The sequence below is a fragment of the Dipodomys spectabilis genome, unplaced genomic scaffold, assembly GCF_019054845.1.
Source record: "Dipodomys spectabilis isolate Male_0828 unplaced genomic scaffold, ASM1905484v1 ptg000125l, whole genome shotgun sequence".
Taxonomy (NCBI): Eukaryota; Metazoa; Chordata; class Mammalia; order Rodentia; family Heteromyidae; genus Dipodomys; species Dipodomys spectabilis.
This window is the reverse complement of record NW_024870802.1, coordinates 13,542,664-13,564,929: the sequence shown is the minus strand read 5'-3', so window position 1 is coordinate 13,564,929 and position 22,266 is coordinate 13,542,664. Positions and strand designations below refer to the sequence as shown.

The 22,266-nt window shown below is 37.5% G+C and overlaps 1 protein-coding gene across 1 annotated transcript in view; it reads right to left on the bottom strand.

The window, feature by feature from the left end:
* The window catches only part of Erlin1 (ER lipid raft associated 1), a 34,324-nt gene that overhangs the window by 10,880 nt on the left and 1,178 nt on the right, over positions 1–22,266 (bottom strand). The window contains exons 3-9 of the mRNA XM_042689527.1: positions 21,449–21,530; positions 14,549–14,595; positions 13,501–13,562; positions 11,655–11,780; positions 8,758–8,831; positions 3,843–3,901; positions 2,731–2,822 (exon numbers count right to left, since the gene is read on the bottom strand). Coding sequence (XP_042545461.1) covers positions 2,731–2,822; positions 3,843–3,901; positions 8,758–8,831; positions 11,655–11,780; positions 13,501–13,562; positions 14,549–14,595; positions 21,449–21,530 — 542 coding nt within the window. The remainder of the gene's footprint in view (positions 1–2,730; positions 2,823–3,842; positions 3,902–8,757; positions 8,832–11,654; positions 11,781–13,500; positions 13,563–14,548; positions 14,596–21,448; positions 21,531–22,266) is intronic.

The following is a 22,266-nucleotide window of genomic DNA, read 5'->3' as shown; positions in this document are numbered from 1 at the left end:
ATTAAATCACCATGTTAAATGTCACCATTAAATGCAAGTAAATAAAAAGCACAAACACAATTAGAATAAAAAGGTTTTCACAAGTGAGTGCCACCAGACCTACAAAAAAGAGGGAACAAATACCTTATACAAAATGCTCCAGAAAAGGAAGAAATGTTCTTTAAGTAATTCTGAGGCTAGTAGAACCATTAAAAAGTAAAAATTGCCAGGTGCTGGTGGCTCACACCTGTAACCCTAGCTACTCAGGAAGCTGAGACCTGAGGATCCACTTTCAAAGGCAGCCTGGGCAGGAAGATCCATGAGACTCTCATTTCCAGTTAAGCACTAAAAAAGCTGAACATGGAGCTGTGGTAGAGCAAAAAAGCCCAGGGACAGCACCCTAGGACCTGAGGTTCAAGCCCCAGGACTAGCACCAAAAAAATGTAAAACTACAAACCAAAATAAAAAATACCAAAACAAAGACACAAAACTTTGTTATTTACGTAAGAAAATAAGTTAATGTAATTTACAAAAAGGACAAATTCTAAAGAAATTACCAGCAAACCATAACTGAGAGACTTACGATAAACTTCTTATATTGTTAACCGCATAGGTTTAACCTAAGAATAAAAAGAATATCCAGTAACAGAAAATCTATTAATATAATGCAACATATTAACAGTTAGGTTTAAAAAAGAAAAATCAAACCTGGGAGCTAGTGGCTTAGGCCAACAATCCTAGCTACTCAGGAGGCTGAGATCTGAGGATTGTGGTTCAAAGGCTGAGATCTGAGGATTGTGGTTCAAAGTTAGGCAAGTCCAGGAGACTCTTATCTCCAATTAACCATCAGAAAAGTGGAAATGGAGCTGTGGCTTAAAGTGGCAGAGCACTAGCCTTGAGCAAAAGAGCTCAAAGACAGGGCCTAGGCCCTGAGTTCAAGCCCCATGACTGGGGAAAAACAAATAAGCAAATAAACAAAACCCTTAAAGAATATATAGGAATAAATCCCTAACAAATGCACAAGTATGGTAATTCTCTTCAAATAAAAATCCCAACACAGAGTTTTATAGAACTCTAGCAGGAGGAATAATGCCTAGAATAGTCCAGGACAAATTTAGGAACAGTAAGGAACAGTCAACAGTTAAGAGGAACAACTAGCTATGGTGGCTAATGCCTGTAATTGTAGCTACTCAGGTGGGTGAGATATGGGAATGGCAGTTTGAAGCCAGCCCTGGCAGGAAAGTCTGTGAGATTCTTATCTCCAAAATAACTACTCAGAAAAGGCCTGAAGTGGCCCTGGCAGGAAAGTCTGTGAGATTCTTATCTCCAAAATAACTACTCAGAAAAGGCCTGAAGTGGCACTGTGGCTCAGGTGGTAAAGTGCTAGTCTTGAGCCAAAGAAGCTCAGGGATAGCTGACACACTCTCTCACTCTCTCTCTCACACACACACACACATACACACACACACACACCTGCCTCCCAGTGGCTCATACCTGTAACCCTAGCTACTTAGGAGGCTGAGATCTGAGGATAGAGGTTCAAAACCCATTTGATCAGGAACGTAGACAAGATTTACTTCTAGTTAACCAGCAAAAAAACCACAAAAAACAAAAACAAAACAAAAAGAACAAAACCAAACCGGAAATGGAGCTGTGGCCCAAGTGATAGAGCTCTAGCCTTGAACACAAAAGCTTAGGGACCACTCCCAAGGCCCTGAGTTCAAGCCCCAGGATTGGCATACAAAAAAGCTTTCTAACTTAGTCCTTATAACCTGTACTCATCTTATTGTGATTCTGGAAAAAGCTGGTATAAGAGTACAAAGCCACATCACACACTAAATAATGTTCCAATAATAGAAATGCACAAGAAGACATGAAAAAACATATTACCACAGTAGTGTTTGTAACACAGATGAACAAAAATTTAACTTCAGAAGTAATTCTCTAGAATAAACTGAGGCCAGCAGTTAAAAATGAACTACATGAAGGAGCACTCTGATGCACTGGATGTTAAATTGCAATCTCCTTGTAAAACTGTTTGAAGACTAGAACATTTTTAAAAAGTAGATATACCAGTATCAATATGAATAAAACTCAACAGTCAGATCAAAAAAAAGGCCAGTGTACAATACAAGGTAATTTTATATCACTTTTGTAAGTTCAAACAGGTAAAATAAGTAAGAGTGGAGCAAGGTAAAGAGGAAGCTTCAAACAGATTTTGTTTTCTTTAAAGAAAACATCTCAAAGAAATATGGCAAAATATTAAGACTTCATTGTACTCTTCTTGGTCCATTCCTTTATATCTGAAATATTCAGTTATAACATCTACAGGCAATTCTGAAGTACTTTTGAAGATAGCAGTACCTTAACTAGATATAACAAGGCATTTGTCAACACCAATGACATGTACTGTAATCTTGAGCTCTGGCCAAAAAATTTCTCTATTCCATATGAGTGGAAATATACTCCACAGAACCTAAAGCTGCTCATAAACCCTACCCATTCTCTCTACTCTTGAAGGAGACAATAGTGATAGCTAATGACTTGCTGAAAGAGCCAAGACACTTCAATAATACTAACCTCACTTACTTTTACAGGCTTGAGTATAGCTGTATGTACAATGAAGTTTCCAGAACTCTCTACTACATATCTATATTGAGTATTAGTCAATATCTAACATGAGACTGACCAATCTTAGGACAAACTTAATACATACATACTTTAAAGACATTCATAAATAAATCTAAGTACCTATAACAGCCTTTTTCCTCTCTGTCTCAGCTTCTTTCTCCACAACCTTTTGTTTTTGTGCAGCTATAAGAAGTTTTGTCTTCTCAGCTTCCCTGTAAAGCAAAACATCATAAAACTTAGAAATTATTTTTGCAATGTTGGAGATCAAACCCAATGCGTAATGCATGGATATATGCTAGATAAGTGCCCTACCACTACGCTACCCTCCAGTCCTATATTTTAATTTTTTATTTTTGCTGATAGTGTACCTTAGATTTAGGCCCTTGTGCTCTTGCTAAGCATTTTCCCTCATGGCTGATGAGCCACATGTCTACTGATTTTTTGCTGGTTATCTGGAGATAAGAGTCCCATGGATCTGGGCTGGCTCAAAATCATTACTATCAAATCTTAGCCTCCCTCCTGAGTAGCTAGGATTACAGGCTTGAGCCACCAGTGCCCAGCTTCTGTGAGATCCTTACTCCAACTAACAACCAAAAAACTGGAATTGGTGCTGTGGCTCAAATTGGTGCTGTGGTAGTGTGCTAGCCTTGATCATAAAAGCTCAGGTACTGCTCCCAGGCCCCAAGTTTAAGCCTCATGATCAAAAAAACAAAACAAAACAAAAAAAGCTGGAGTCAGGTATGATGGCAAACTTCTGAAGTACTACCACTTGGGATGAGGTAAAGAACCAGAAGATGAAAGTTTTTGAGATTAGCAAAAGCAATAAAGTTAATGAGACCTGATGTCAACAAACCACGGCTTGTCATCCTAGCTATGCAGAAGGTGGTTAAGAAGATTTCTGTCTGAGGATAGCCCAGGTAAAAATGTGAGACAATATCTGAAAAATGGAGCACTTGCCTATCAAGTACAAGGCCTTGAGTTCAACCCTAATACTGCCCCCTCCTCCCCAAAAAAAGGAGAAGAGAAGGAAGGGGACATAAAGATGATATTAAGAACAAAGCAGAAAACAGAGTCTCAAAGTAAGAATTGGTAGTATTATTAACATAAATATTTGGAAAATAGATATTTACCCAACCCCAGAGCATACTATCTCATATGTTTGCAGTACAGTGGTATATTACTACGTAGACAGCTCTAGACAGAAATATTAGGATCCCGTGCATATTACTCACATTAACTCAAAATTTCTTCTTATGGCTTCTGGGATTTTGGGCTTTGTGACACGCACAGCCTATAAAAGTAAAAATATAAAAGTATACTTAAAATGCAAATCTTTGAACTAAATCATCCAGAGATCCCCAAAGTATTCCAATAAAACAACTACCATACAGCTGTCTACCAACACATATGATAGAGATCTCTCTAGAGAATCTACTTTTCATGTCATCAACAGGAAGAATGTTTATAGGAGAAAAAGTATCCACGGAGGAAATAAACTCTCTCAGAGAATAGGATCTTCTTAAATATATACAAAAATCTGTAGTTGTATAGTTTTGCTTTCCTTCTCAAGCTTAAAAGCCAATGAAACAGAGGCAGGCAAAGGTACAAAGTTGCAATCGTGAATTCAGAGAGGCAAAAGCAAATGAAAACCCAGGTTAACACATGCAAGTGAATACTGTGTCTAGTGGGCAAATTAATTTATGAATTCCTAAACTGGTTATCATTTGGCACTATATATATATATATATATATATATATATATATATATAGCCAAATGGCTGGATGGTAGGTACCAATGAATAGCTTACATTCTTTCTTGCTGGAATATTGCTTAAAGTCTAGCTAGATGTAATAAGGCATGCCTAAGAGGCAGAGGCAGGAGTTCAAGGCTTATTTGGGCTACATAGGAAGACCCGGTCTCAAAAAAACAAAACAAAATCTGGTGCCAATGGCTTATGCTTGTAATCCTAGCTACTGGGGGGGGGGGGGGGGAGGGAGGGGCTGAAATCTGAGGATCATGGTTCAGAGCCAGCATGGGTAAACAAATCTAAGAACCTCTTATCTCCATATAACCGGCAAATAGCTAGAAGTGGAAGTGTGGCTCAAATGGTAGAGCACTAGCCTTCAATGAAAAAGCTAAGGGAAAGTGCCCTGGCCATGACTTCAAGTCCCAGTACTAGCACAAAAAACAAAAAACAACAACAAAAAACCTACCATAAAGACTGATAGAGTGATTAACTAGCAAGTGTGAAGCTCAGGTTTTAATCTCCAGTATTGAAAAACAGTAACAGCAACAAAGGTCTACCTGCCTTATGGGGGATTGGAGGGGATTTACGCAGAAAATGTGGGGGAGTAGCATTGGGGATTGAGCCAAGAACCTGGTGCTTGCTAGGCAAGTACAGTATCTAGGCAAGTGCTCTACCACTGAGCTACAACCTTAACTTTTTTGATACCTTATGATACCTCATCATCATTAATTTTTCCCAGGTTGGCCTTGGACTCATGATCCTTCTACTTCTACCTCCCACACAGATGTATCACAATGTGTAAATATGGACATTATTTTAAAATCTACTTTTGGTGGTACTTGAGTTTGAACTTAGGGCTTGGCTTGCTAAATAGGCACTCTACCACTTAAGCCACATACCTGGCCCTTTGGGCTTCACTGTTTTGTTCTTTGAACAGAGTCTTGAGTTTATGTCCACAATTGCCTGGACAGTGATCCGCCTATGTATGCTTCCCATATAAATGACAGTTATGTGACACTATGTCCAACTTTTATTGGTTAACGTGTGTGTGTGTGGGGGAGGGGTGTCTCCTATACTTTTTGCCTAGGCTGGCCTATCACTTAAGTAGCTAAGATTATAGGTGGGAGCTACTGTGTCCATCAGGATATGGACAATCTTTTCTACTAGATACTTTTTTCCTCTAATGATAGTATAGTTGGACATAATTGAGATTACCTGCTTGGATTTGTTTGAAGGTTGACTTTTCTACACCTAGGATTAGATATCTCAAAACCTTTTGATTACACTACTTAAACATCCGGCACTCCCCAATTTACACTGCAAATACATACAGAAAACACTTTACTGGTCTGAAGAAAGATTTAATTAGCTTCTGAAAACTGGCTAAATGTTTAAGTAACAAAGCCTTTATACACAAGGATTTTAAAACTTTAAAAACTTTTAAGTGGGCTGAAGATGTAGCTTGCCCACATGGGTGAACTTTTAAGCAACACATCATTCCCTACATGAAAGAGAACAGTCAAATCTGTAGGTAGTTTTGAAGATTATCATAACTAATGATTACTGTATAATGGAATAAAAAGTGGGGTTATGTGGAAGACCTCATCATACATTTAAGGTGAAGTATGTGATGTCATAGGACAATCCATAAGAGATATTCAGAAGACAAAAATTCAGAACCAGATCATTCGGGTAAATGCCCAAAAGTGGGATTGCTGGGTTATAGGGGAGCTCTATGTCTTTTGAGGAACCTCCATCTACTTTCCAAAGTGGTTGAACAAGTTTACACTTCCACCAACAATGCAGTAAGGTTTTCCCTTCTGGCCACAGCCCCTCCAGCATCTGCTGTTATTAGAGTTCTTGATTATAGCCATTCTAACTGGGGTGAAGTGGAATCTCAATGTTGTTTTGATTTGCCTTTCTTTTATTGCTAGAAAGGTTGAGCATTTCTTCATGTGTCTATTGGCCATTCTTATTTCTTCCTCAGAGAAGTTTCTCTTTAAGTCTTTAGCCCATTTATTTGTGGTATATATGTGTATATATATACACACATATATGCATATGTACATATACATACATATGTATATACATGCATACGGGTGTGTATATATGTATATATATATGTGTATACACACACACACACACACACACACACACACACACACACACACAATCTATGCCTCAATCAGAAAGAATGACATCGCCCCCATTTGTTAGGAAATGGAAAGACTTGGATAAAATTATATTAAGTGAAGTAAGCCAGGCCCAAAGAAACGTAAGTCCCATGGTTTCCCTTATTTGCAATAACTAGTATATGTCTGGGACAAGTAGAAAAGGTCAGATAAGATGATGTTAAGCAAAATGAACGCCAAAATAGGGACACAAGTGGTTTTTTCTTTCTTGCTATTGTTTCTAATGTATTTATAAGATATCACGTGATTTTTTTTTGCTGCTTTGTATGTCCCTCCCCCACGATATAACCCCTGTTCTCACTGTATTTGATGCTGGTATAATTTGGGGAGGGGAAGGGAAAAAACAAATTGTTTAAATAGGGATACAGGTTGGCCCACTTCAACAATGAGATGTACAAGATCCTATACAATTTAGGTAGCGGGGGAGGAGTGAAGGGGTAGTGGAGTTGAGGAGGTGGGAAGAAAGGGATGAAAACCAAAGAAGTAGGCAACAATGCTTGATAAGAAATGTACTCATTACCTTGCTCATGTAACTGTAACCCCTCTATACAGTATTTTCACACTGTTACTACCAGACATACCTAATTGGATAAATACAATTCAAAAGATATTGGCACACTGCATTTAATTTAGAGATTTAACCTCATGAAAATGAGCATGAAATGGTTTTAAATGAACATTAACCATAGAGAATAATGAGTTTCATTATGACATTTTCAGACTGGACTATCTTCTGAAGACTTCTTGTCTAGTATGAGACAGAATAGGCTATATTCTTGCCAATCTTGAAATACATCATACATTTTCAAGCAAGTCAAAAGATAAACTCTTGCTATAACAGATACTCATGAGTAAACTGCACAAGAGATTTAAGAAAAACATGTAACATATCCAAAACTAATAACTAATATACATATGCAAGCATGCACACAGACACACACAAATTGTGAGGGAATAAAGGAGAGCAAAAAGCTGATGAAATAAATATATTTGAAACTGACCTCTGGGATATAAGTATTTAAAACCCAAAGTCAGCATATAATAGTCATTCCACTAAATAAAACAGTACAAACATATTAAGGATGATTATTTTCACCATTCTAATCTGTAAGAACAGCTTTTCAAGGATAAAAATGGGGTATGAAAAGTAGAAAAAAATATTACTGTTTACAGAGATCGTTCACTTAAAAAGAAGAAGAAATAACCAAACTGTGGGGTTGGAGGTGTGACCATGTGTAAGAATGCCAGCAAGTAAGCAAAAGTGCCAGATACCGAGTTCAAGTCTTGGACCAAAAAAAAAAAAGATAAGACTGCTCATTTATCAACAGAAGTATTTATCAAGGACCTTCTCTGTGCCACTGAGCAAAAAGAATTGAGATGCCATGACACCTAAGAAAACATTGTTTCAGAGTGTTCATTTAGCAATAGAAATATTTATCAGGGACCTTCTCTGTGCCACTGAGCAAAAAGAATTGAAACACACAACAACTAAGAAAACATATGTTCACTTGCAGTAATGGTAATCACAATAATCAACCCATGTTCTACAATTCTGAGAAGGAATGCTACAAAAGCCAAGTTACCAGTTCTAACGTACTACAGGATCTAGAAGTGGTTTTCAAATGTTATTGACTACAGGCACTTAGTAAGAAACACATTTTTCTCTGGGTGATGGTGGCTCATGCCTATAATCCAAGCTACTCAGGAAGCTGAGATCTGAGGATCACAGTTTGAAGCCAGCCTGGACAGGAACATCCATGAGACTCTTATCTCCAATTAACCACCAGAAAACTGAAAGTGGACTATGGCTCAAAATGGTAGAGTGCTATCCATGAGCACAACAGTTCAGAGACAGTATCTAGACTCTGAATTCAATTCCCACAACCAAACAACAACAACAAATCCTGCATTTTTCATTGACACTGCATATAAATACCTATTCTCAAGGTCTAGTCATTTTGGATGTGAAAATCTTAAAGAAAAGGATCTTAGTTCAAGCCAGCCTAGGCACAAATGGAAGACCCCTATCCAGAAAAAAAATGAAAGCAACATGGGTGGGGGTCTGGCTCAAATGGCACAGCCTGTGCCCAGCAAGTTAACAAGTGCAAAGCTCTGAGTTCAAACCCCAGCAACAACAAACATAAACCAAACCAAACCAAAAATTCCTCCCAAAACCTTCCAGAGAACTTCCTTAGAAAAGGGCTTACCTGTATGGTGAGACCAGGGGCCATGATGTTCAAATCTTTCTGTAGTGCTTGCTTCAAGTTTTCATCTATTTGATCTGTTTTTGAAAGTTAAAGACAACTTATCTCAGGTTACTCACTTTTTTTGGTCAGTTGTGGGGCTTGAACTCAGAGACTGGGCGCTATTCCTGAGCTCTTTCACTCAAGGCTAGAACTTTAGAGCCACAACTCCACTTCTGGTTTTCTGGTAGTTAACTGGAGATCAGAGTCTCACAGACTTTCCTTTCCAAGTTGACTCTGAACCATGATCCTTAGATCTCAGCCTCCTGAGTAGCTCAGATTATAGGCTTGAGTCACCAGTTCCTGGCTGATATTTTTTTAAAACACTGCATTAATATCAAAGCAAAATCAGTCACTATGAGACCTAGTTTCTGCAGACATACACCTACTCTTCCTTTATGAAGCATAAATGAAATGGATAGGAGGCATTTTCCTTTTGTATGGAAAATAGTGAGACATTAGTTAATAAAGAAGAAAAATATTAGGTAGTCTTGTTTGCTTAAAAAAAAGTTCAAGTTACCTAATAAGCTCATTTAACAACTTTGGATAAATGTATTCATAGGGTAACTTGTTGACTTATTAAATTTAGTTATTGTGTAAAACGAATTTATTCAGTAAATGAACAATCTGATCCATAGTGTCTTAGTTCAGGACTTATACATATCTATTTTCTCTCTCTCTCTCTTTTTGTCAGTCATGGGGCTTAAACTCTGGGCCTAGGCACTGTCCCTCAGCTGTTCAGCTCAAGGTGAGCATTCTATTACATTCTATTACAGTGCTACTTTTGGTTTTCTGGTGGTTAATTGGAGATGAGAGCCTCATGGACTTTGCTGCCTAGGCTGGCTTTGAATCATGGCCCTCAGCTCTCAGCCTCCTGAGTAGCCAGGATTATAGCTGTGAGCCACTGGCACCTGGCTTTACTCTCATTTTTTTTTTTTTTTAAAAGCTAATTCCTACCTTTAGTCTGTCTTTGCACTTTCCTTATATTTTTGATTTAAAAGAACAAAAACACTCATAGGAAGTCTGATGCACAAATTTACTGGACAATGAAGATGGTGTCACTTTACTTGGTCTTACATAGTAACTCGTGATTTTTATTGACCTCAATACTTTGACCTCTGTCCCACCCCCCCTACTGATGTCTGAACTTAGGGCCTAGTACTCCCATTCAGTTTTCTTGCGCACTGCTGGTGTCCTACCATTTGAGCCATGCCTCCTACCTGGCTAATTGGAGATGGAGTTTTATGATTTTCTGCCTGGCTGACTCTGAACTGATCTTCCAGATATCAGCCTCCTGATAGGTTACAGGCATGAGTTACTGGTGCCCAGCTTATTATCACCATTAAAATAACTGTGAAAAATTATGACTGATTTGTTTCCTCATATGCCACTATCACAGTTGTTCATCATAAAAGAGCTATCAGTTGGGAGAGTCTAGCTTCATTCCAATGAATCCAAGAAAAAAATTCCAGGAGTGCGAGTAAGCAACCAAATAACAACTGCACATATTCAAGTCAGAACTTTCATTGTTACAAATAAAAACTTGTTCAGAACAAAGTAAATATAGCAGGCCTGAAACTGTGATCCTTAAAGCCAGTGTGTAAGTTGACCAGTGGGCACCTGAAAACTTGGGATTTGGGAAGGGTTTCCACCATCTCCAGAACTGATAAAAGTGGCTCACTGTGCCTAAACTATTTAGACACACAATATGGTTTATGCTGAACATGTGTTTTCCTTCTGGTAGTCTATAAGATTAGTATATAGTGGTCATACAGTTCCTACATTACCAGGCTGCAGTACAAAATGCTAAGCACTGAGTAACTGTAACTACAGAAGTTTCTTGAGACATTTCACATGTACTGTCACAATTTGTTACTAGGGAAATTAAAAACATCCTTTCCAACTCCTTTCTAAAAAGAGTCTTTATCTGTTTTTTCTTCTTTTTTGGTGCCAGTCCTGAGGCTTGAACTCAGGGCCTGGGCTCTGTTCCTGACCTTCCTTTTGCCTAAGGCAAGTGCTCTACCGCTTGAGCCACAGCTCTACTTCTGGCTTTTTTGGTAGTTTAGTGGAGATAAAAGAGTCTCGGACTTCCTGTGTGGCCTGGCTTCGAACCACAAACTTCAGACCTGAGCCTTCAGAGTAGCCAGGATTATAGGCATGAGCCATGAAAGCCCAGCTTCTGGTTTCCTCTTTTTGTCAGTCATAGGGCTTGAACTCAGGGCCTGGGTGCAGTCCATGAGCTTTTTTCCCCAAGGCTAATGTTCTATCACTTTGAGCCTTAGCTTCACTTCCAGTTTTCTGGTGGTTAACTGGAGATAAGGGTTTCAAAGACTTCCCTGCCTGGGCTGGCTCTGAACCTTGATCCTCAGATCTCAGCCTCCTGAGTAGCTAGGATTAAAGATATAAGCCACTAGCTCCTGGCTCTGGTTTCCTCCATGTAACTTTTCTTTTTGCTAGTTTTGCTTGGTATCTTTTGCCTATAATACATATTAGCTGTAAATACAAGTACAGGCTAAATCTTGTCATTCTTCCACCAAATCTTTAATTAGTAGTGATCTTGGCAAATCCTCCCAAACACAGACTTCTTAATTTCCTCAAATTATCTATTACAATAAGACTAATTTTCATTAAGTTATCATAATAAGAACAGAATATGGTATGTGAGGAATAAAGTTTTTCTAATCTCTATCAAGCTACACAAAATTGTAAGATAAATCTGTATTTTAAAGATAATTTCTCTATCGTAAGTTTAGGAAAAATGTTCAAATAGAGCAAGGTTGATTAATGTTACAGCATCAATAAATAAACTGAAACCATTTCTAATTGGTTACTTATATATTTAAAACATATAAGACATTTACCAAACAATTCAATGTAAACTTCTTGAAGTGTGTGGGCACTACAAAACTGGTTCAGCTCATGGTGGATTTTATTGAAGATTAAGGTCTTGTCATAATCTGCAGTATAGTTTCTCACGATATCAAATACTGAAAGAGAGATATAACCAATGTTTGTTTTATCCAACAATAACCCAGGTATTTTCAAATTCAGCCAGGGTAAAAGAGTTATATATTATTCCTGAGGAAAAGTTTCAACAAAATAATGACATCAGAAAACATAACTCACAAACCTTTAAACATGCTGTGGGCTCAATTCTCCATATTTTCTTGCACTCACAATACAAATGAGCAAACTTCAAATTCCATATATTATGGAAAATATATGTTAGGTTTGAGTTAATAAAGAACTGTTAAAGATAAGGCATGACAGAGATTTGTGCTTTGGCAGCAGCATGAAGATAAATTAAGAGACACAGGGTTTAGAGGCATAAAAAGTATAAAGCATAATTGTAAAGCAAATATTTAGATAAGGGGTAAAGGACTGCATAAACCAAGACACAATAAAAGTCAGAGAAAGCAGCTACACTGGCACCTGTCTTGCACTTTCTATTTTTAATCATAACCCATTCAAATGACTTGTGGCCAGTAAACTATAAAGTCATCCCTTCATATCTAATGGAGATTCATTCGAGGATCCCTGAGCACACCAAAATCAACAAATGCTGTATCTTAAATAAAATGGTGTAATATTTGCATGTAAACTATACAGATCCTTCTATATAATTTCCATCATCTCTAGATGGCTTGTAATGCTTAATATAATTCAAATACTTATAGTTATTATACAATTCTGTTCAAGGAATAATAAGTCTATGCATATTTAATACAAGTGTGATTTTATTTTCTGAATATTTTCAATCTGAGGTTGGTTCAATCTGTGGATGTACAGCCCATAGATAACAACTGGCTGACTATAGATGAAAAAAGACAAAATAATTCCTAAAAAAAAAATTTCTAAAAAGTATTATTCAAATCCACTTAACAGAAATGCCCTTGTGGCTCTTCTGTTCTGATTTTCACAATTTGTGTCTGTTCCACTTATGTAAAATTTAACATGACTTAGCTGAGTGCCAATGATGCACGCCTGTAATCTTAGCTATTCAGGAAGCTGAGATCTGAGGATCACAGTTCAAAGCTAGCCCAGGCAGGAAAATCTGTGAGACTCTTTATCTCCAATTATCCACCAAAAAGGTGGAAGTGGGGCTGTGGGTCAAGTAGTAGAGCACTAGCTTTGAGCAAAAAAAGCTGAGGGACAAAACCCAGGAACACAAAAAAAAACAAAAACAAAAAACATAGTACACATGGGAATTTGATTAACAAAGATAAAGATCAAACAGTGAAATCTTTCCTCAGAAGTTGCAATTTTTAAAATTGAATATTATCCACTCTGTTTTGTGAAGTTTCGTCTTTACTAAAATGTTTTCTCTAAGGAGTCTGATGCTTAGCAAGTTACAGCAAATCTCAACTGAAACTATTTCTCCATAGTGACAAATCAGTATGACCCCCTCCCCCAAGAAATTGATCAGTTACAGATTTTTACATTTTAGAAATAAATCAGTGTTTACCTTGTTTTTAGATATACTAATGTAAGAATAACTCATAAAGTTGCTGAAAGTCAACTCTGTCCATAATTTGTGACCTATTTCTAACTCTATACTCTAAAAATGAAAAATATTCTAGATTATTCCTTTATAATTTATGAGTCTGTAAAAACTTGTTATCTTTTTATTCCTCCTTTACTTGTAAAGTATTTACCATAAATTTTATAGTTGTAACTATAAAACGACAGAATAGATGGATAACATACCTGCATAAGGAGCCAACATATTCACCACTTCTATCCGGTCAATATAGATCATGACCCCACCACTAAAAACAAATTAATAGAAAAAAGGTGAGTCACTAAATCTATAGAAGAATGCTACAGATAGACCTAGAGAGACCTTGAAATCAAAGACATAAACTTAAAATAGAGTTTAGTCTCTTAAAAGTGTTTCTATACTCTACAGATGTCAAAGGTGCCCTCTGTAAGATTGTAATAGTAATATTTAGGTCATTTAAAATAGGTAATTTAAAAAATACCTTGGACTTCATATTCCTCTTCTGATATAATTCAATGTAGTAAGTATACTCTAGAAATAACTTGGGCCTTGCTTGCCTTTTACTCCCTAAACCTCTTTAGGGCAGCAATTCTTAAAGTGAGGTCTTCAGACCAGCAGCATCAGCATCACCCAGGAACTTTGTTAGAAATGCAAATTCTCAGGCCTCACTCCGACCTACTGAATCAGAAACTCTAAATTAGATGGCACATATTACAAGTGAGAAGAAAATGGGATGAGTTAATTTTAAACTATCTTTTATTGAGCCAAGTGCTGGGTTATATACTTCATATACACTAATTCTAACCTTTACAATAACTATGTAGTGTAAGTTTTTGTTTTTTTGACCTGACTTTAGGGAACTAAGCTAAGGAAAGTCATAAAGGCATTGGAGAGGAGTAATGAACATATATGGTAATGTGCTACTTTCATTCTGAATAATTTTGTTATGAACCTTCAACTGCTCTAAAACAAAAATAAAGTCTATTTTAAAAAGCAATCATTAAAGCAGATGTATTAGGTAATGCTGACATACAAAGTTTGGTGTGCTGGTTCTAAAAATCTACTTTTTTCAATAACTGATTCCTAAGATAGAAAGTTTTTATATAGATAGGATTTTGTTTAAATAATTTTGATATCGACAATCTCTATGGATTGTTGTCATGTCTATATCCAAGTATTTTAAGTGGCTACAATTTTAGGAACAAAAATCCATCTGAATTAAAAGGAAAGGTGGTCACCAAGCAGAAAGCTTACCTTGTTCCACAAGGCACATTTTTAACTTCATCAGTTTGTAGGGTAGTCTAGGGAGGAAAAAATAGCTCATCAAAACTCTTGTCAAAGAACAGCTAGTCCCAGAAGCAAATCTCTAAAGAGCTGCTGAGAGTAAGTACAGGTAGGCTCTATCATAATTTCAGTCTCCAGAGATTTGCTATCAGAACAGTCATTCCTTTTTATATACTGGTAGAAATAAGACTTAAGATTATACTGGTAGAAATAAGACTTAAGATTAATACACACACACACACACACACACACACACACACACACACACACACACACACACACACACACACACACACACACACACACACACACACACACACACACACACACACACACACACACACACACACACACACACACGTTTTGTTTTCTTTTCCTGGTTGGTCATGGGCATGAACTTGGGGTCTGGGCATTGTTTCTGAGCTCTCTTGCTCAAGGCTAGTTCTCTACCACTTTGAGCTACAGGGCCACTTCTGGTTTTCTGGTGGTTAATTAGAAATAAAGATCTCACAGACTTTCCTGCCCAGGCTGACTTTGAACTGTGATCCTCAAATCTCAGCCTCCTGAGTAGCTAGGTTTACTGGCATGAGCCACCAGCACCAAGCTAAACCATACTTTATAGCTAAGATTTGGATCAAAATGCATTAGGAAACATTCCATGTTCAATCTCCTAGTAAGCAGAAAACTGTAGAGACTCTCCATTGCCTAGAGCTGGCCTGAGACTATAAACGACATGAACCACACATTCACCCATAAGGATACTCTAGCATTTATGTTCTGAACTTTGATTTCATTGTAACATTACTGTTTACACTGAAGATAAAAGATAACTCCTTTATGCATACAAGTACCCTCTGACTCAAAGCTGCCCTTGAACTCAACAGTAAACTTTCATCTCTAAAGCCACAGTCAATATTTTAAATTTAGAACCCGGTGATCTCTTACATGTTTTGTTCAGTTTCCTTTTGAATGTAAGTACCAACACCAGTATCAGTTCCTTTTAGTGAACTAACAATACGTTTCTTGACTGCTTTGCCATGGCTTACCTTTGTTCAGATCCAGAATGACTTCATATTGCATTCTAAGGCCTAGAATAGGTGAGTAGCTAAGAAATATGTTCTGGACACACTGCACCTGGTCAAGTACACAGCAACATTCTATATATTTTATTTACTTTATATTTGTATTGTATTTGTATTTATTTTGTGCTGGAACTAGGGCTTGAACTGAGAGCCTGGGTGATGTCCCTGGGCTTTTTGTGCTCACAGCTAGTACTCTATCATTTGAACCACTGCTCCACTTTCAGCTTTATGGTTAATTGAAGATAAGGACTTTTCTGCCCAAGCTGGCTTCAAATAGTGATTTTCAGATTTCGGCCTCCTGAGCAGCTAGGTATGAACCATTGGCGCCTGGCAGCAACATATTGTTTTATGGACTATATATATGGTTTCCAAAGAAGTCACAATGTAACATGACCAATAAAACCCTTACAATCCATAAGCAGGTAAAAAGTAAAAGTATAAATTAGCTGTTATGTATTAAGTCATATGGAAATAATTTTAAAGCTCTCAATAGAGGTGTGGTTCAAGTAGTAGAGCATCAGCCTTTAATAGCTCTAGTACTACTAGTATGTACATATGCACAGCCACACACACGGTAAGGTAAAATATTCCTAAGAAAACAGGGAAGAAGAACAGATTAGGCAGAAAAACAGCTTATAGTTCAAGTTGAAGACAATGGGTGTACAATTGATGAAGCAGATTAGGTTGCCTGAAGCAGAAGGCACAATTCAAGTGATGGTGAATTCTAAGAGAACATGGGGGGTAATTATGTATAGGGCCTTGAATGTTGGGTTGGGAATCTAGGCTCTCCCTAATTACATATAGTTACAAAATTAGCCTTCCCAAGGGTGGGGGGGGGGGATGTTGAAAGCCAAGCATAGTGGTGCACACATGTAATCTCAGCTACCTGGGAGAATGACACAAGAGAATATGAATTCTAGGCTAGCATAGGAAATATGAGATTCCCATCTCAAAAAATACAAATGGAATGTGTGGCTGGAGATCTGGCTCAGAGGTAGAGTGCCTGCCTAGCAGGTCCAAGGCTCTGGACTCAATTCCTAGCACTACCAACAAAAGAGGTCCTAATTCCTTTGCCCGTATGACTCACTTCTCTTTTGTAAAGGCCACGAACATGCAAAGCTGTAAATCCTGCAGACATAATAATGGAAGGATATAACCATGTGCTGATTGCTCATGCCTATAATTCTAGTTACTCAGCAGGCTGAGACCTAAGGACTGCAGTTTGAAGCTAGCCTGGACAGGAAAGTCCATGAGACTCTTATCTCCAATTAACCACCAGAAAAAAAGAACTAGCCCTGTGGCTCAAAGTGGTAGAGCACTAGCCTTGAGCAGAAAAGCTGGGGGTCAACACCTAGGCCTTGAGTTCAAGCCCCATAACTGACCAAAAAAGAAAGAAAAAAAGAATGGAAAGACACTGTATTTGATTAAATATAAAATTCTAGAACAGAACTCTTTGGGTTCAGACATGGGGGTGATGGTAAACATCAGTTCTAGGTAAAGGAAGTAGGAGGTGAAGAAAAGAGCAAAAAAGCTCAGAGACAGCACCTAGGTCTGAGTTCCCCCAGGACTGGCACCAAAAAAAGAAAAAGAAAAGGTATTTCCCAAGAATAACAGGGTATTTATTCTGAAAAATGAGTATGTTTACTTTATGTATACACTGAAGTTTGAGGATTTTTATATTATTTCTCTAACTGTTGCTTTTTCTTTGTACATCATATACAGGATTTCATATTTAAATATACTTTTCAATTATCAAGTTTGTTAAAACTATTCATTTAAATAGAGCTAGTTTCTATGTCCCAAACATCCCCAAAATAAGAATTTGTATCTTACAAAAAGGATTTTACTAATGTATTTCTTTCCTAGAATACTGTTTCACACATATAACAATTTGGTCACATTGGCTGCAATATCTATCTATCTATATCTATATATATATATCTCTGTGTGTGTACTGGTACTGGGGCTTGAGTTCAGGGGTACTGTTCTTTAGCTTTTTTGCTCAGAGCTGGTACTCTACCCCATGAGCTGCAGTTCTACATCTGGTTTTTCCCTGTTAATAGGAGATAAGAGTCTTTCTTTCCTTAGGTTATTTTCAAGCCATAATCCTCAGATTTCAGCTTCCAGAGTAGCTAAAATTTCAGGAGTGACCTCCTAGCATCTGGCTGATTTTTGGTCAGTGGTGGGGCTTGAACTCTGGGCCTGGGCACTGTTCCTCAGCTCTTCAGCTCAAAGCTATTTCTACCACTGGAGCAACAGTGCCATTTCCAGTTTTCTGGTGGTTTATTGGAGATAAGAGTCTCATGGACTTTCCTGCTTGGGCTGGCTTTGAACCATGATCCTCAGATCTCAGCCTCTTGAGCAGCTAGGATTACAGGCATGAGCCACTGGCTCCTGGCTCTTTTGTTTTGTTTTGTAAGATACACAGTATATTAATGTATAAAAAAAAAATCCTTTCACTTGTTACTATATAAATCACAATACAGGGCTGGGAAGGTAGCTCAGTGGTAGAGTGCTTGCCTTACATGCCTGAGGCCCTGGGTTTGATTCCTCAGCACCACATAAGCAAAAAGAAAAAAGCCGGAAAGTGGCGCTGTGGCTCAAGTGGTAAAGCGCTAGCCTTGAGCTGAAGAGCTCAGGGACAGCACCCAGGCCCAGAGTTCAGGCCCCACGACCGGACCTCCCCCCCCCCCCCCAAAAAAAAATCACAATATATTTGTTATGTATATAACTAAGCTATGTTTAATGTTATTTTTGCAATATATATATATATTTTAAATTTGTATTGTAAAGATACTATACAGAGGGTTACAGTTACATGAGCAAGGTAATGAGTATACTTCCTATTGAGCATTGTTAGCTCCTCCATTGTTTTCCCCCTACCATCCCTTCCCTCCCTACCTTCCCTGAGGTTCTTTTTTTTTTTTTTTTTAAATTGTAGTTAAGTGATTACATAATTTCCCAAATTTCACAGTATTGTGGAATAATGATGCTCATATAAAGTCACAAGTTCATTCTAACTTTCCTGGGGCAAATTGTCTATTACAGTCTATAACATATAACGGTGTACACTATACACCATACATGTGATCAGCAGCATGGGGATATTTAGCAGTGGTTTGATATATTTTTAATAAGTAGTTGTACAAAGGAGTTACCATTAACAAAACAGCTTATGAATATATCCTTTCTTAAAAATACAATGTATCTTGATCAATGTCACCCCTTTCAACATCTCACCTATTCCTCCCGATTCCAATTCTTCTCTTACTTTTAATTTTATACTTTACGCAACGAATTCTTTTTTTTTTGGTCAGTTGTGGGGCTTGAACTCTGGGCCTGGGTGCTGTTCTTCAGCTCAAGGCGAGTATTCTACCACTTGAGCCACAGAACCACTTTTTTTTTTCTGGTGGTTAGCTGGAGATAAGAGTCTCACAGACTTCCCTGCCTATGCTGGCTTTGAACTGCAATCCTCAGATCTCAGCCTCCTTAGTAGCTATGATTACAGGTGTGAGCCACTGGCACCCAGCTCACAATGAATTCTTGACTGCATTCTTTCCCTCTTCTCTCTTCTTCATTCATCTACCCCTTTCTCTCTCTCTCTCTCTCTCTCTCTGCAACAGTGTAACTTAAAAAACTTCCTTAAAGGAGGAAGAAACACAACCAGGTGTGGTGCTACATACCTGTAATGTCAGCTACTAAAAAGCAGACAAGAGAATCACAATTTGAGGATACCTGGAGCAAAAATTAGTAGTACCTTAGCTCAAAAATAAGCCAGGATAAGCTTCAGGACACTGCTGGCTAATGCCAGAGAAATTAAGCATTATGTTTCTGGCTTTAAACAAAAATCTAAAAAAGCCCTGCATCTCTAAAGGTCTGATATCACCATTTCTACTTCTACTAGTGACTGTTTAAGCTGTTGGTGAAGCCATGTAATTAAAACTTCTTTTGCAGATGGTTAACTAAAGTCTACAACAATTAAGTAATATTAAAGATTTACATCCAATTTGTGGCAGAGCAACTCTCCAAATTCCCATACTACATTGTTTCCTGAGAAATCAGGTTAATTTAACAACTTCTAGTATAAATAGAGATCAGAAATATAAATGTGAATAACTTCTGCCCTGAAGAAGCTTACAGAGATTTTTCTGGAAAGAACACACAAAACAACTTACAATACTAGACAACAATATTAAAAGAAATAAGATCAAGGATCAAAATTTATAATACAGACTTTAAGAGCTATCGATCAGAGAAGGAATCTGGGTCAAGCTTACAAAAGGTTGGCAAGAATTACACAGCAGAAAAGGAATACAAAGGAGAGATGATAAGGGAAGATTTGACAGCAGGGCTGGTAATGTGGTTTAGTGCATGCATGAAACCCTGGGTTTAATTCCTCAGTACCACATAAACTAAGTTCAAGCCCCAGTATGAGGAGAAAAAAAAAAAAGAGGTGACAGCATTAACCAAAGCAAGAATGAATAAAATTAACATAGGAAAACAGTATGGCAGCATGACTACAGCCTGACTAGTAATAAGTTTCACTTCAATAAGATACAATGCTTTTCCTAAGCCATTTCAAAGAGAACTGGAAGGAAATCTAGGTGAGGTATCTATTTACAATTAAGCATCCATTTAGTAGGAAGCCAAGATTTAAAATTAAAATTACAAAATTGAGTAACTCTAAGTTTTTGTTGTTTTTTTTTTTGTTTTCTTTTTGGCAAGCACTCTACCCTTTGAGCCACAGCTCCACCTCTGGTTTTCTAAGTGGTTTATTGGAGATAAGAGTCTCATGGATTTGAACCATGATCCTCAGATCTCAGCCTCCTAAGTAGCTAGGATTACAGGCGTGAGCCACTGACGCCCAGCTTTGAGTTTTTTTTTCTTTTTTTGGGGGGGAGGGGGGGGTCTGGTTGTGGGGCCTGAACTCTGGGCCTGGGCGCTGTCCCTCAGCTCTTCAGCTCAAGGCTAGTGCTCTACCACTTGAGCCACAGCGCCACTTCCGGCTTTTTTTCTTCTTGCTTATGTGGTGCTGGGGAATCGAACCCAGGGCCTCATGCATGCAAGGCAAGTGCTCTACCACTGAGCCACCTTCCCAGCTCCCCAGCATTGAGTTTTCTTAATTCCTGAAAAATTATCTGCAGACAGTTAAACTTCTGAATACAAAAATTTAGGATCACACTGAGTTTGCAAAAGTATCCACAGCCTAATCCTGTTTTATCATCTTATGTCAAAAGGTATTTATCAAGTATTACCCATGGCTAAGGCATTCTTTTCAATAACCAGACAATTATTTCAAATATTCTGGAATGCTGTCAAAATAGTACATTTACTAAGGTTCTACATAAAATTGTGCTAAATGGGAAGGCAAAAATATGTAAGTTTGAAAGCTGTGTATAAAAATCCAGATCCTCAGTGTTAACAGTAGTCCAGGAGGAGCCTGCCTCTATGGAAACCAAACATGGTTCTAAACTAAGTAATCACTGGTTTGTATTTTTAGTTGCGTTCCTAATTCTTGATTTTATTTTGACAGCAGCAACAGAAAAACTGCTGATATTATTATACAGAGGGTAAAAGTCAGTTTTCCCAAGCTGTCTACTTTTAATTGACTTCACGAAGCAAGATGGTTCAAAATTGTTAACTTGTGCAACAATTCTATTCTAATTTTAAACCCCTGAATTTAAGAAAATACCAACAACTGCTTAAACAATAAGGACATTCATCTCCACCCCTAAGTGTGGTAGCTCCTGTCATACCTGTCTATCTGGAATCCCTAAGTATCACTCACCTGCACAGATCTGAACGTAGTAATGAAAGGCAACATGATATGATAGCCTGGTCCACTGGGGCTAGTTAGTAAAGCTCCTCCCCTGTAAAAAGATGTTTCAATTTGACAAAATTATAAAGAGAGGTCTTTCCAAATCTAAAATGCTTTAATAAACATTTACTTTTACTTATGCTACTAAGCTATTAAATCCTCACTCAGATACTCATGAAGAACAACTGTTGATTAAAATACCTATCACAACTAAAAAAGTGAAAACATCAAATTGGACTGCTGTTGTTACACCTTGTTTCATAAGCTCCATGAACTATACCTGAGTCTCGAGAATTGCTCTGAGGCTCAAAGGACTCTTTGGTCTTTAACCTTCTGAGAAATATTTGTTAAATTTTTTTCCCTAATGGTTCTCAGATGAGATACTTTATTGTACACATCAAAAGGCAATTCAGAACATAATACCTTTAGTTATCAGGTTGAAAAAAGATACAACCTTTTAAGCTAGGGAAAAAGTTTCTGAGACTAATGATTTTTTTAATCTAGCCACAAAGCAATTAAAATACTAGGAAAAAACAAGAAAATAGCATGGAAAGATGAAGAGAAAGAAGACTCAGAGTATAGAGGTATTTGTTCATCAAATTTAGAGATATAATATTTTCTGTCCTGAAAATACAAATAGGTTTGGACAGGTAATCATAATTAAGAAAAGATGGACTGTGTTTGGAGTCTTATCTTCAAATATTCTTCCCTTGGTTTTACTGTCAGAAAAACAATGAGGAACTGGGTGGAAATCTGGACTAAGATGTTATTTTATATGGTATAACTCT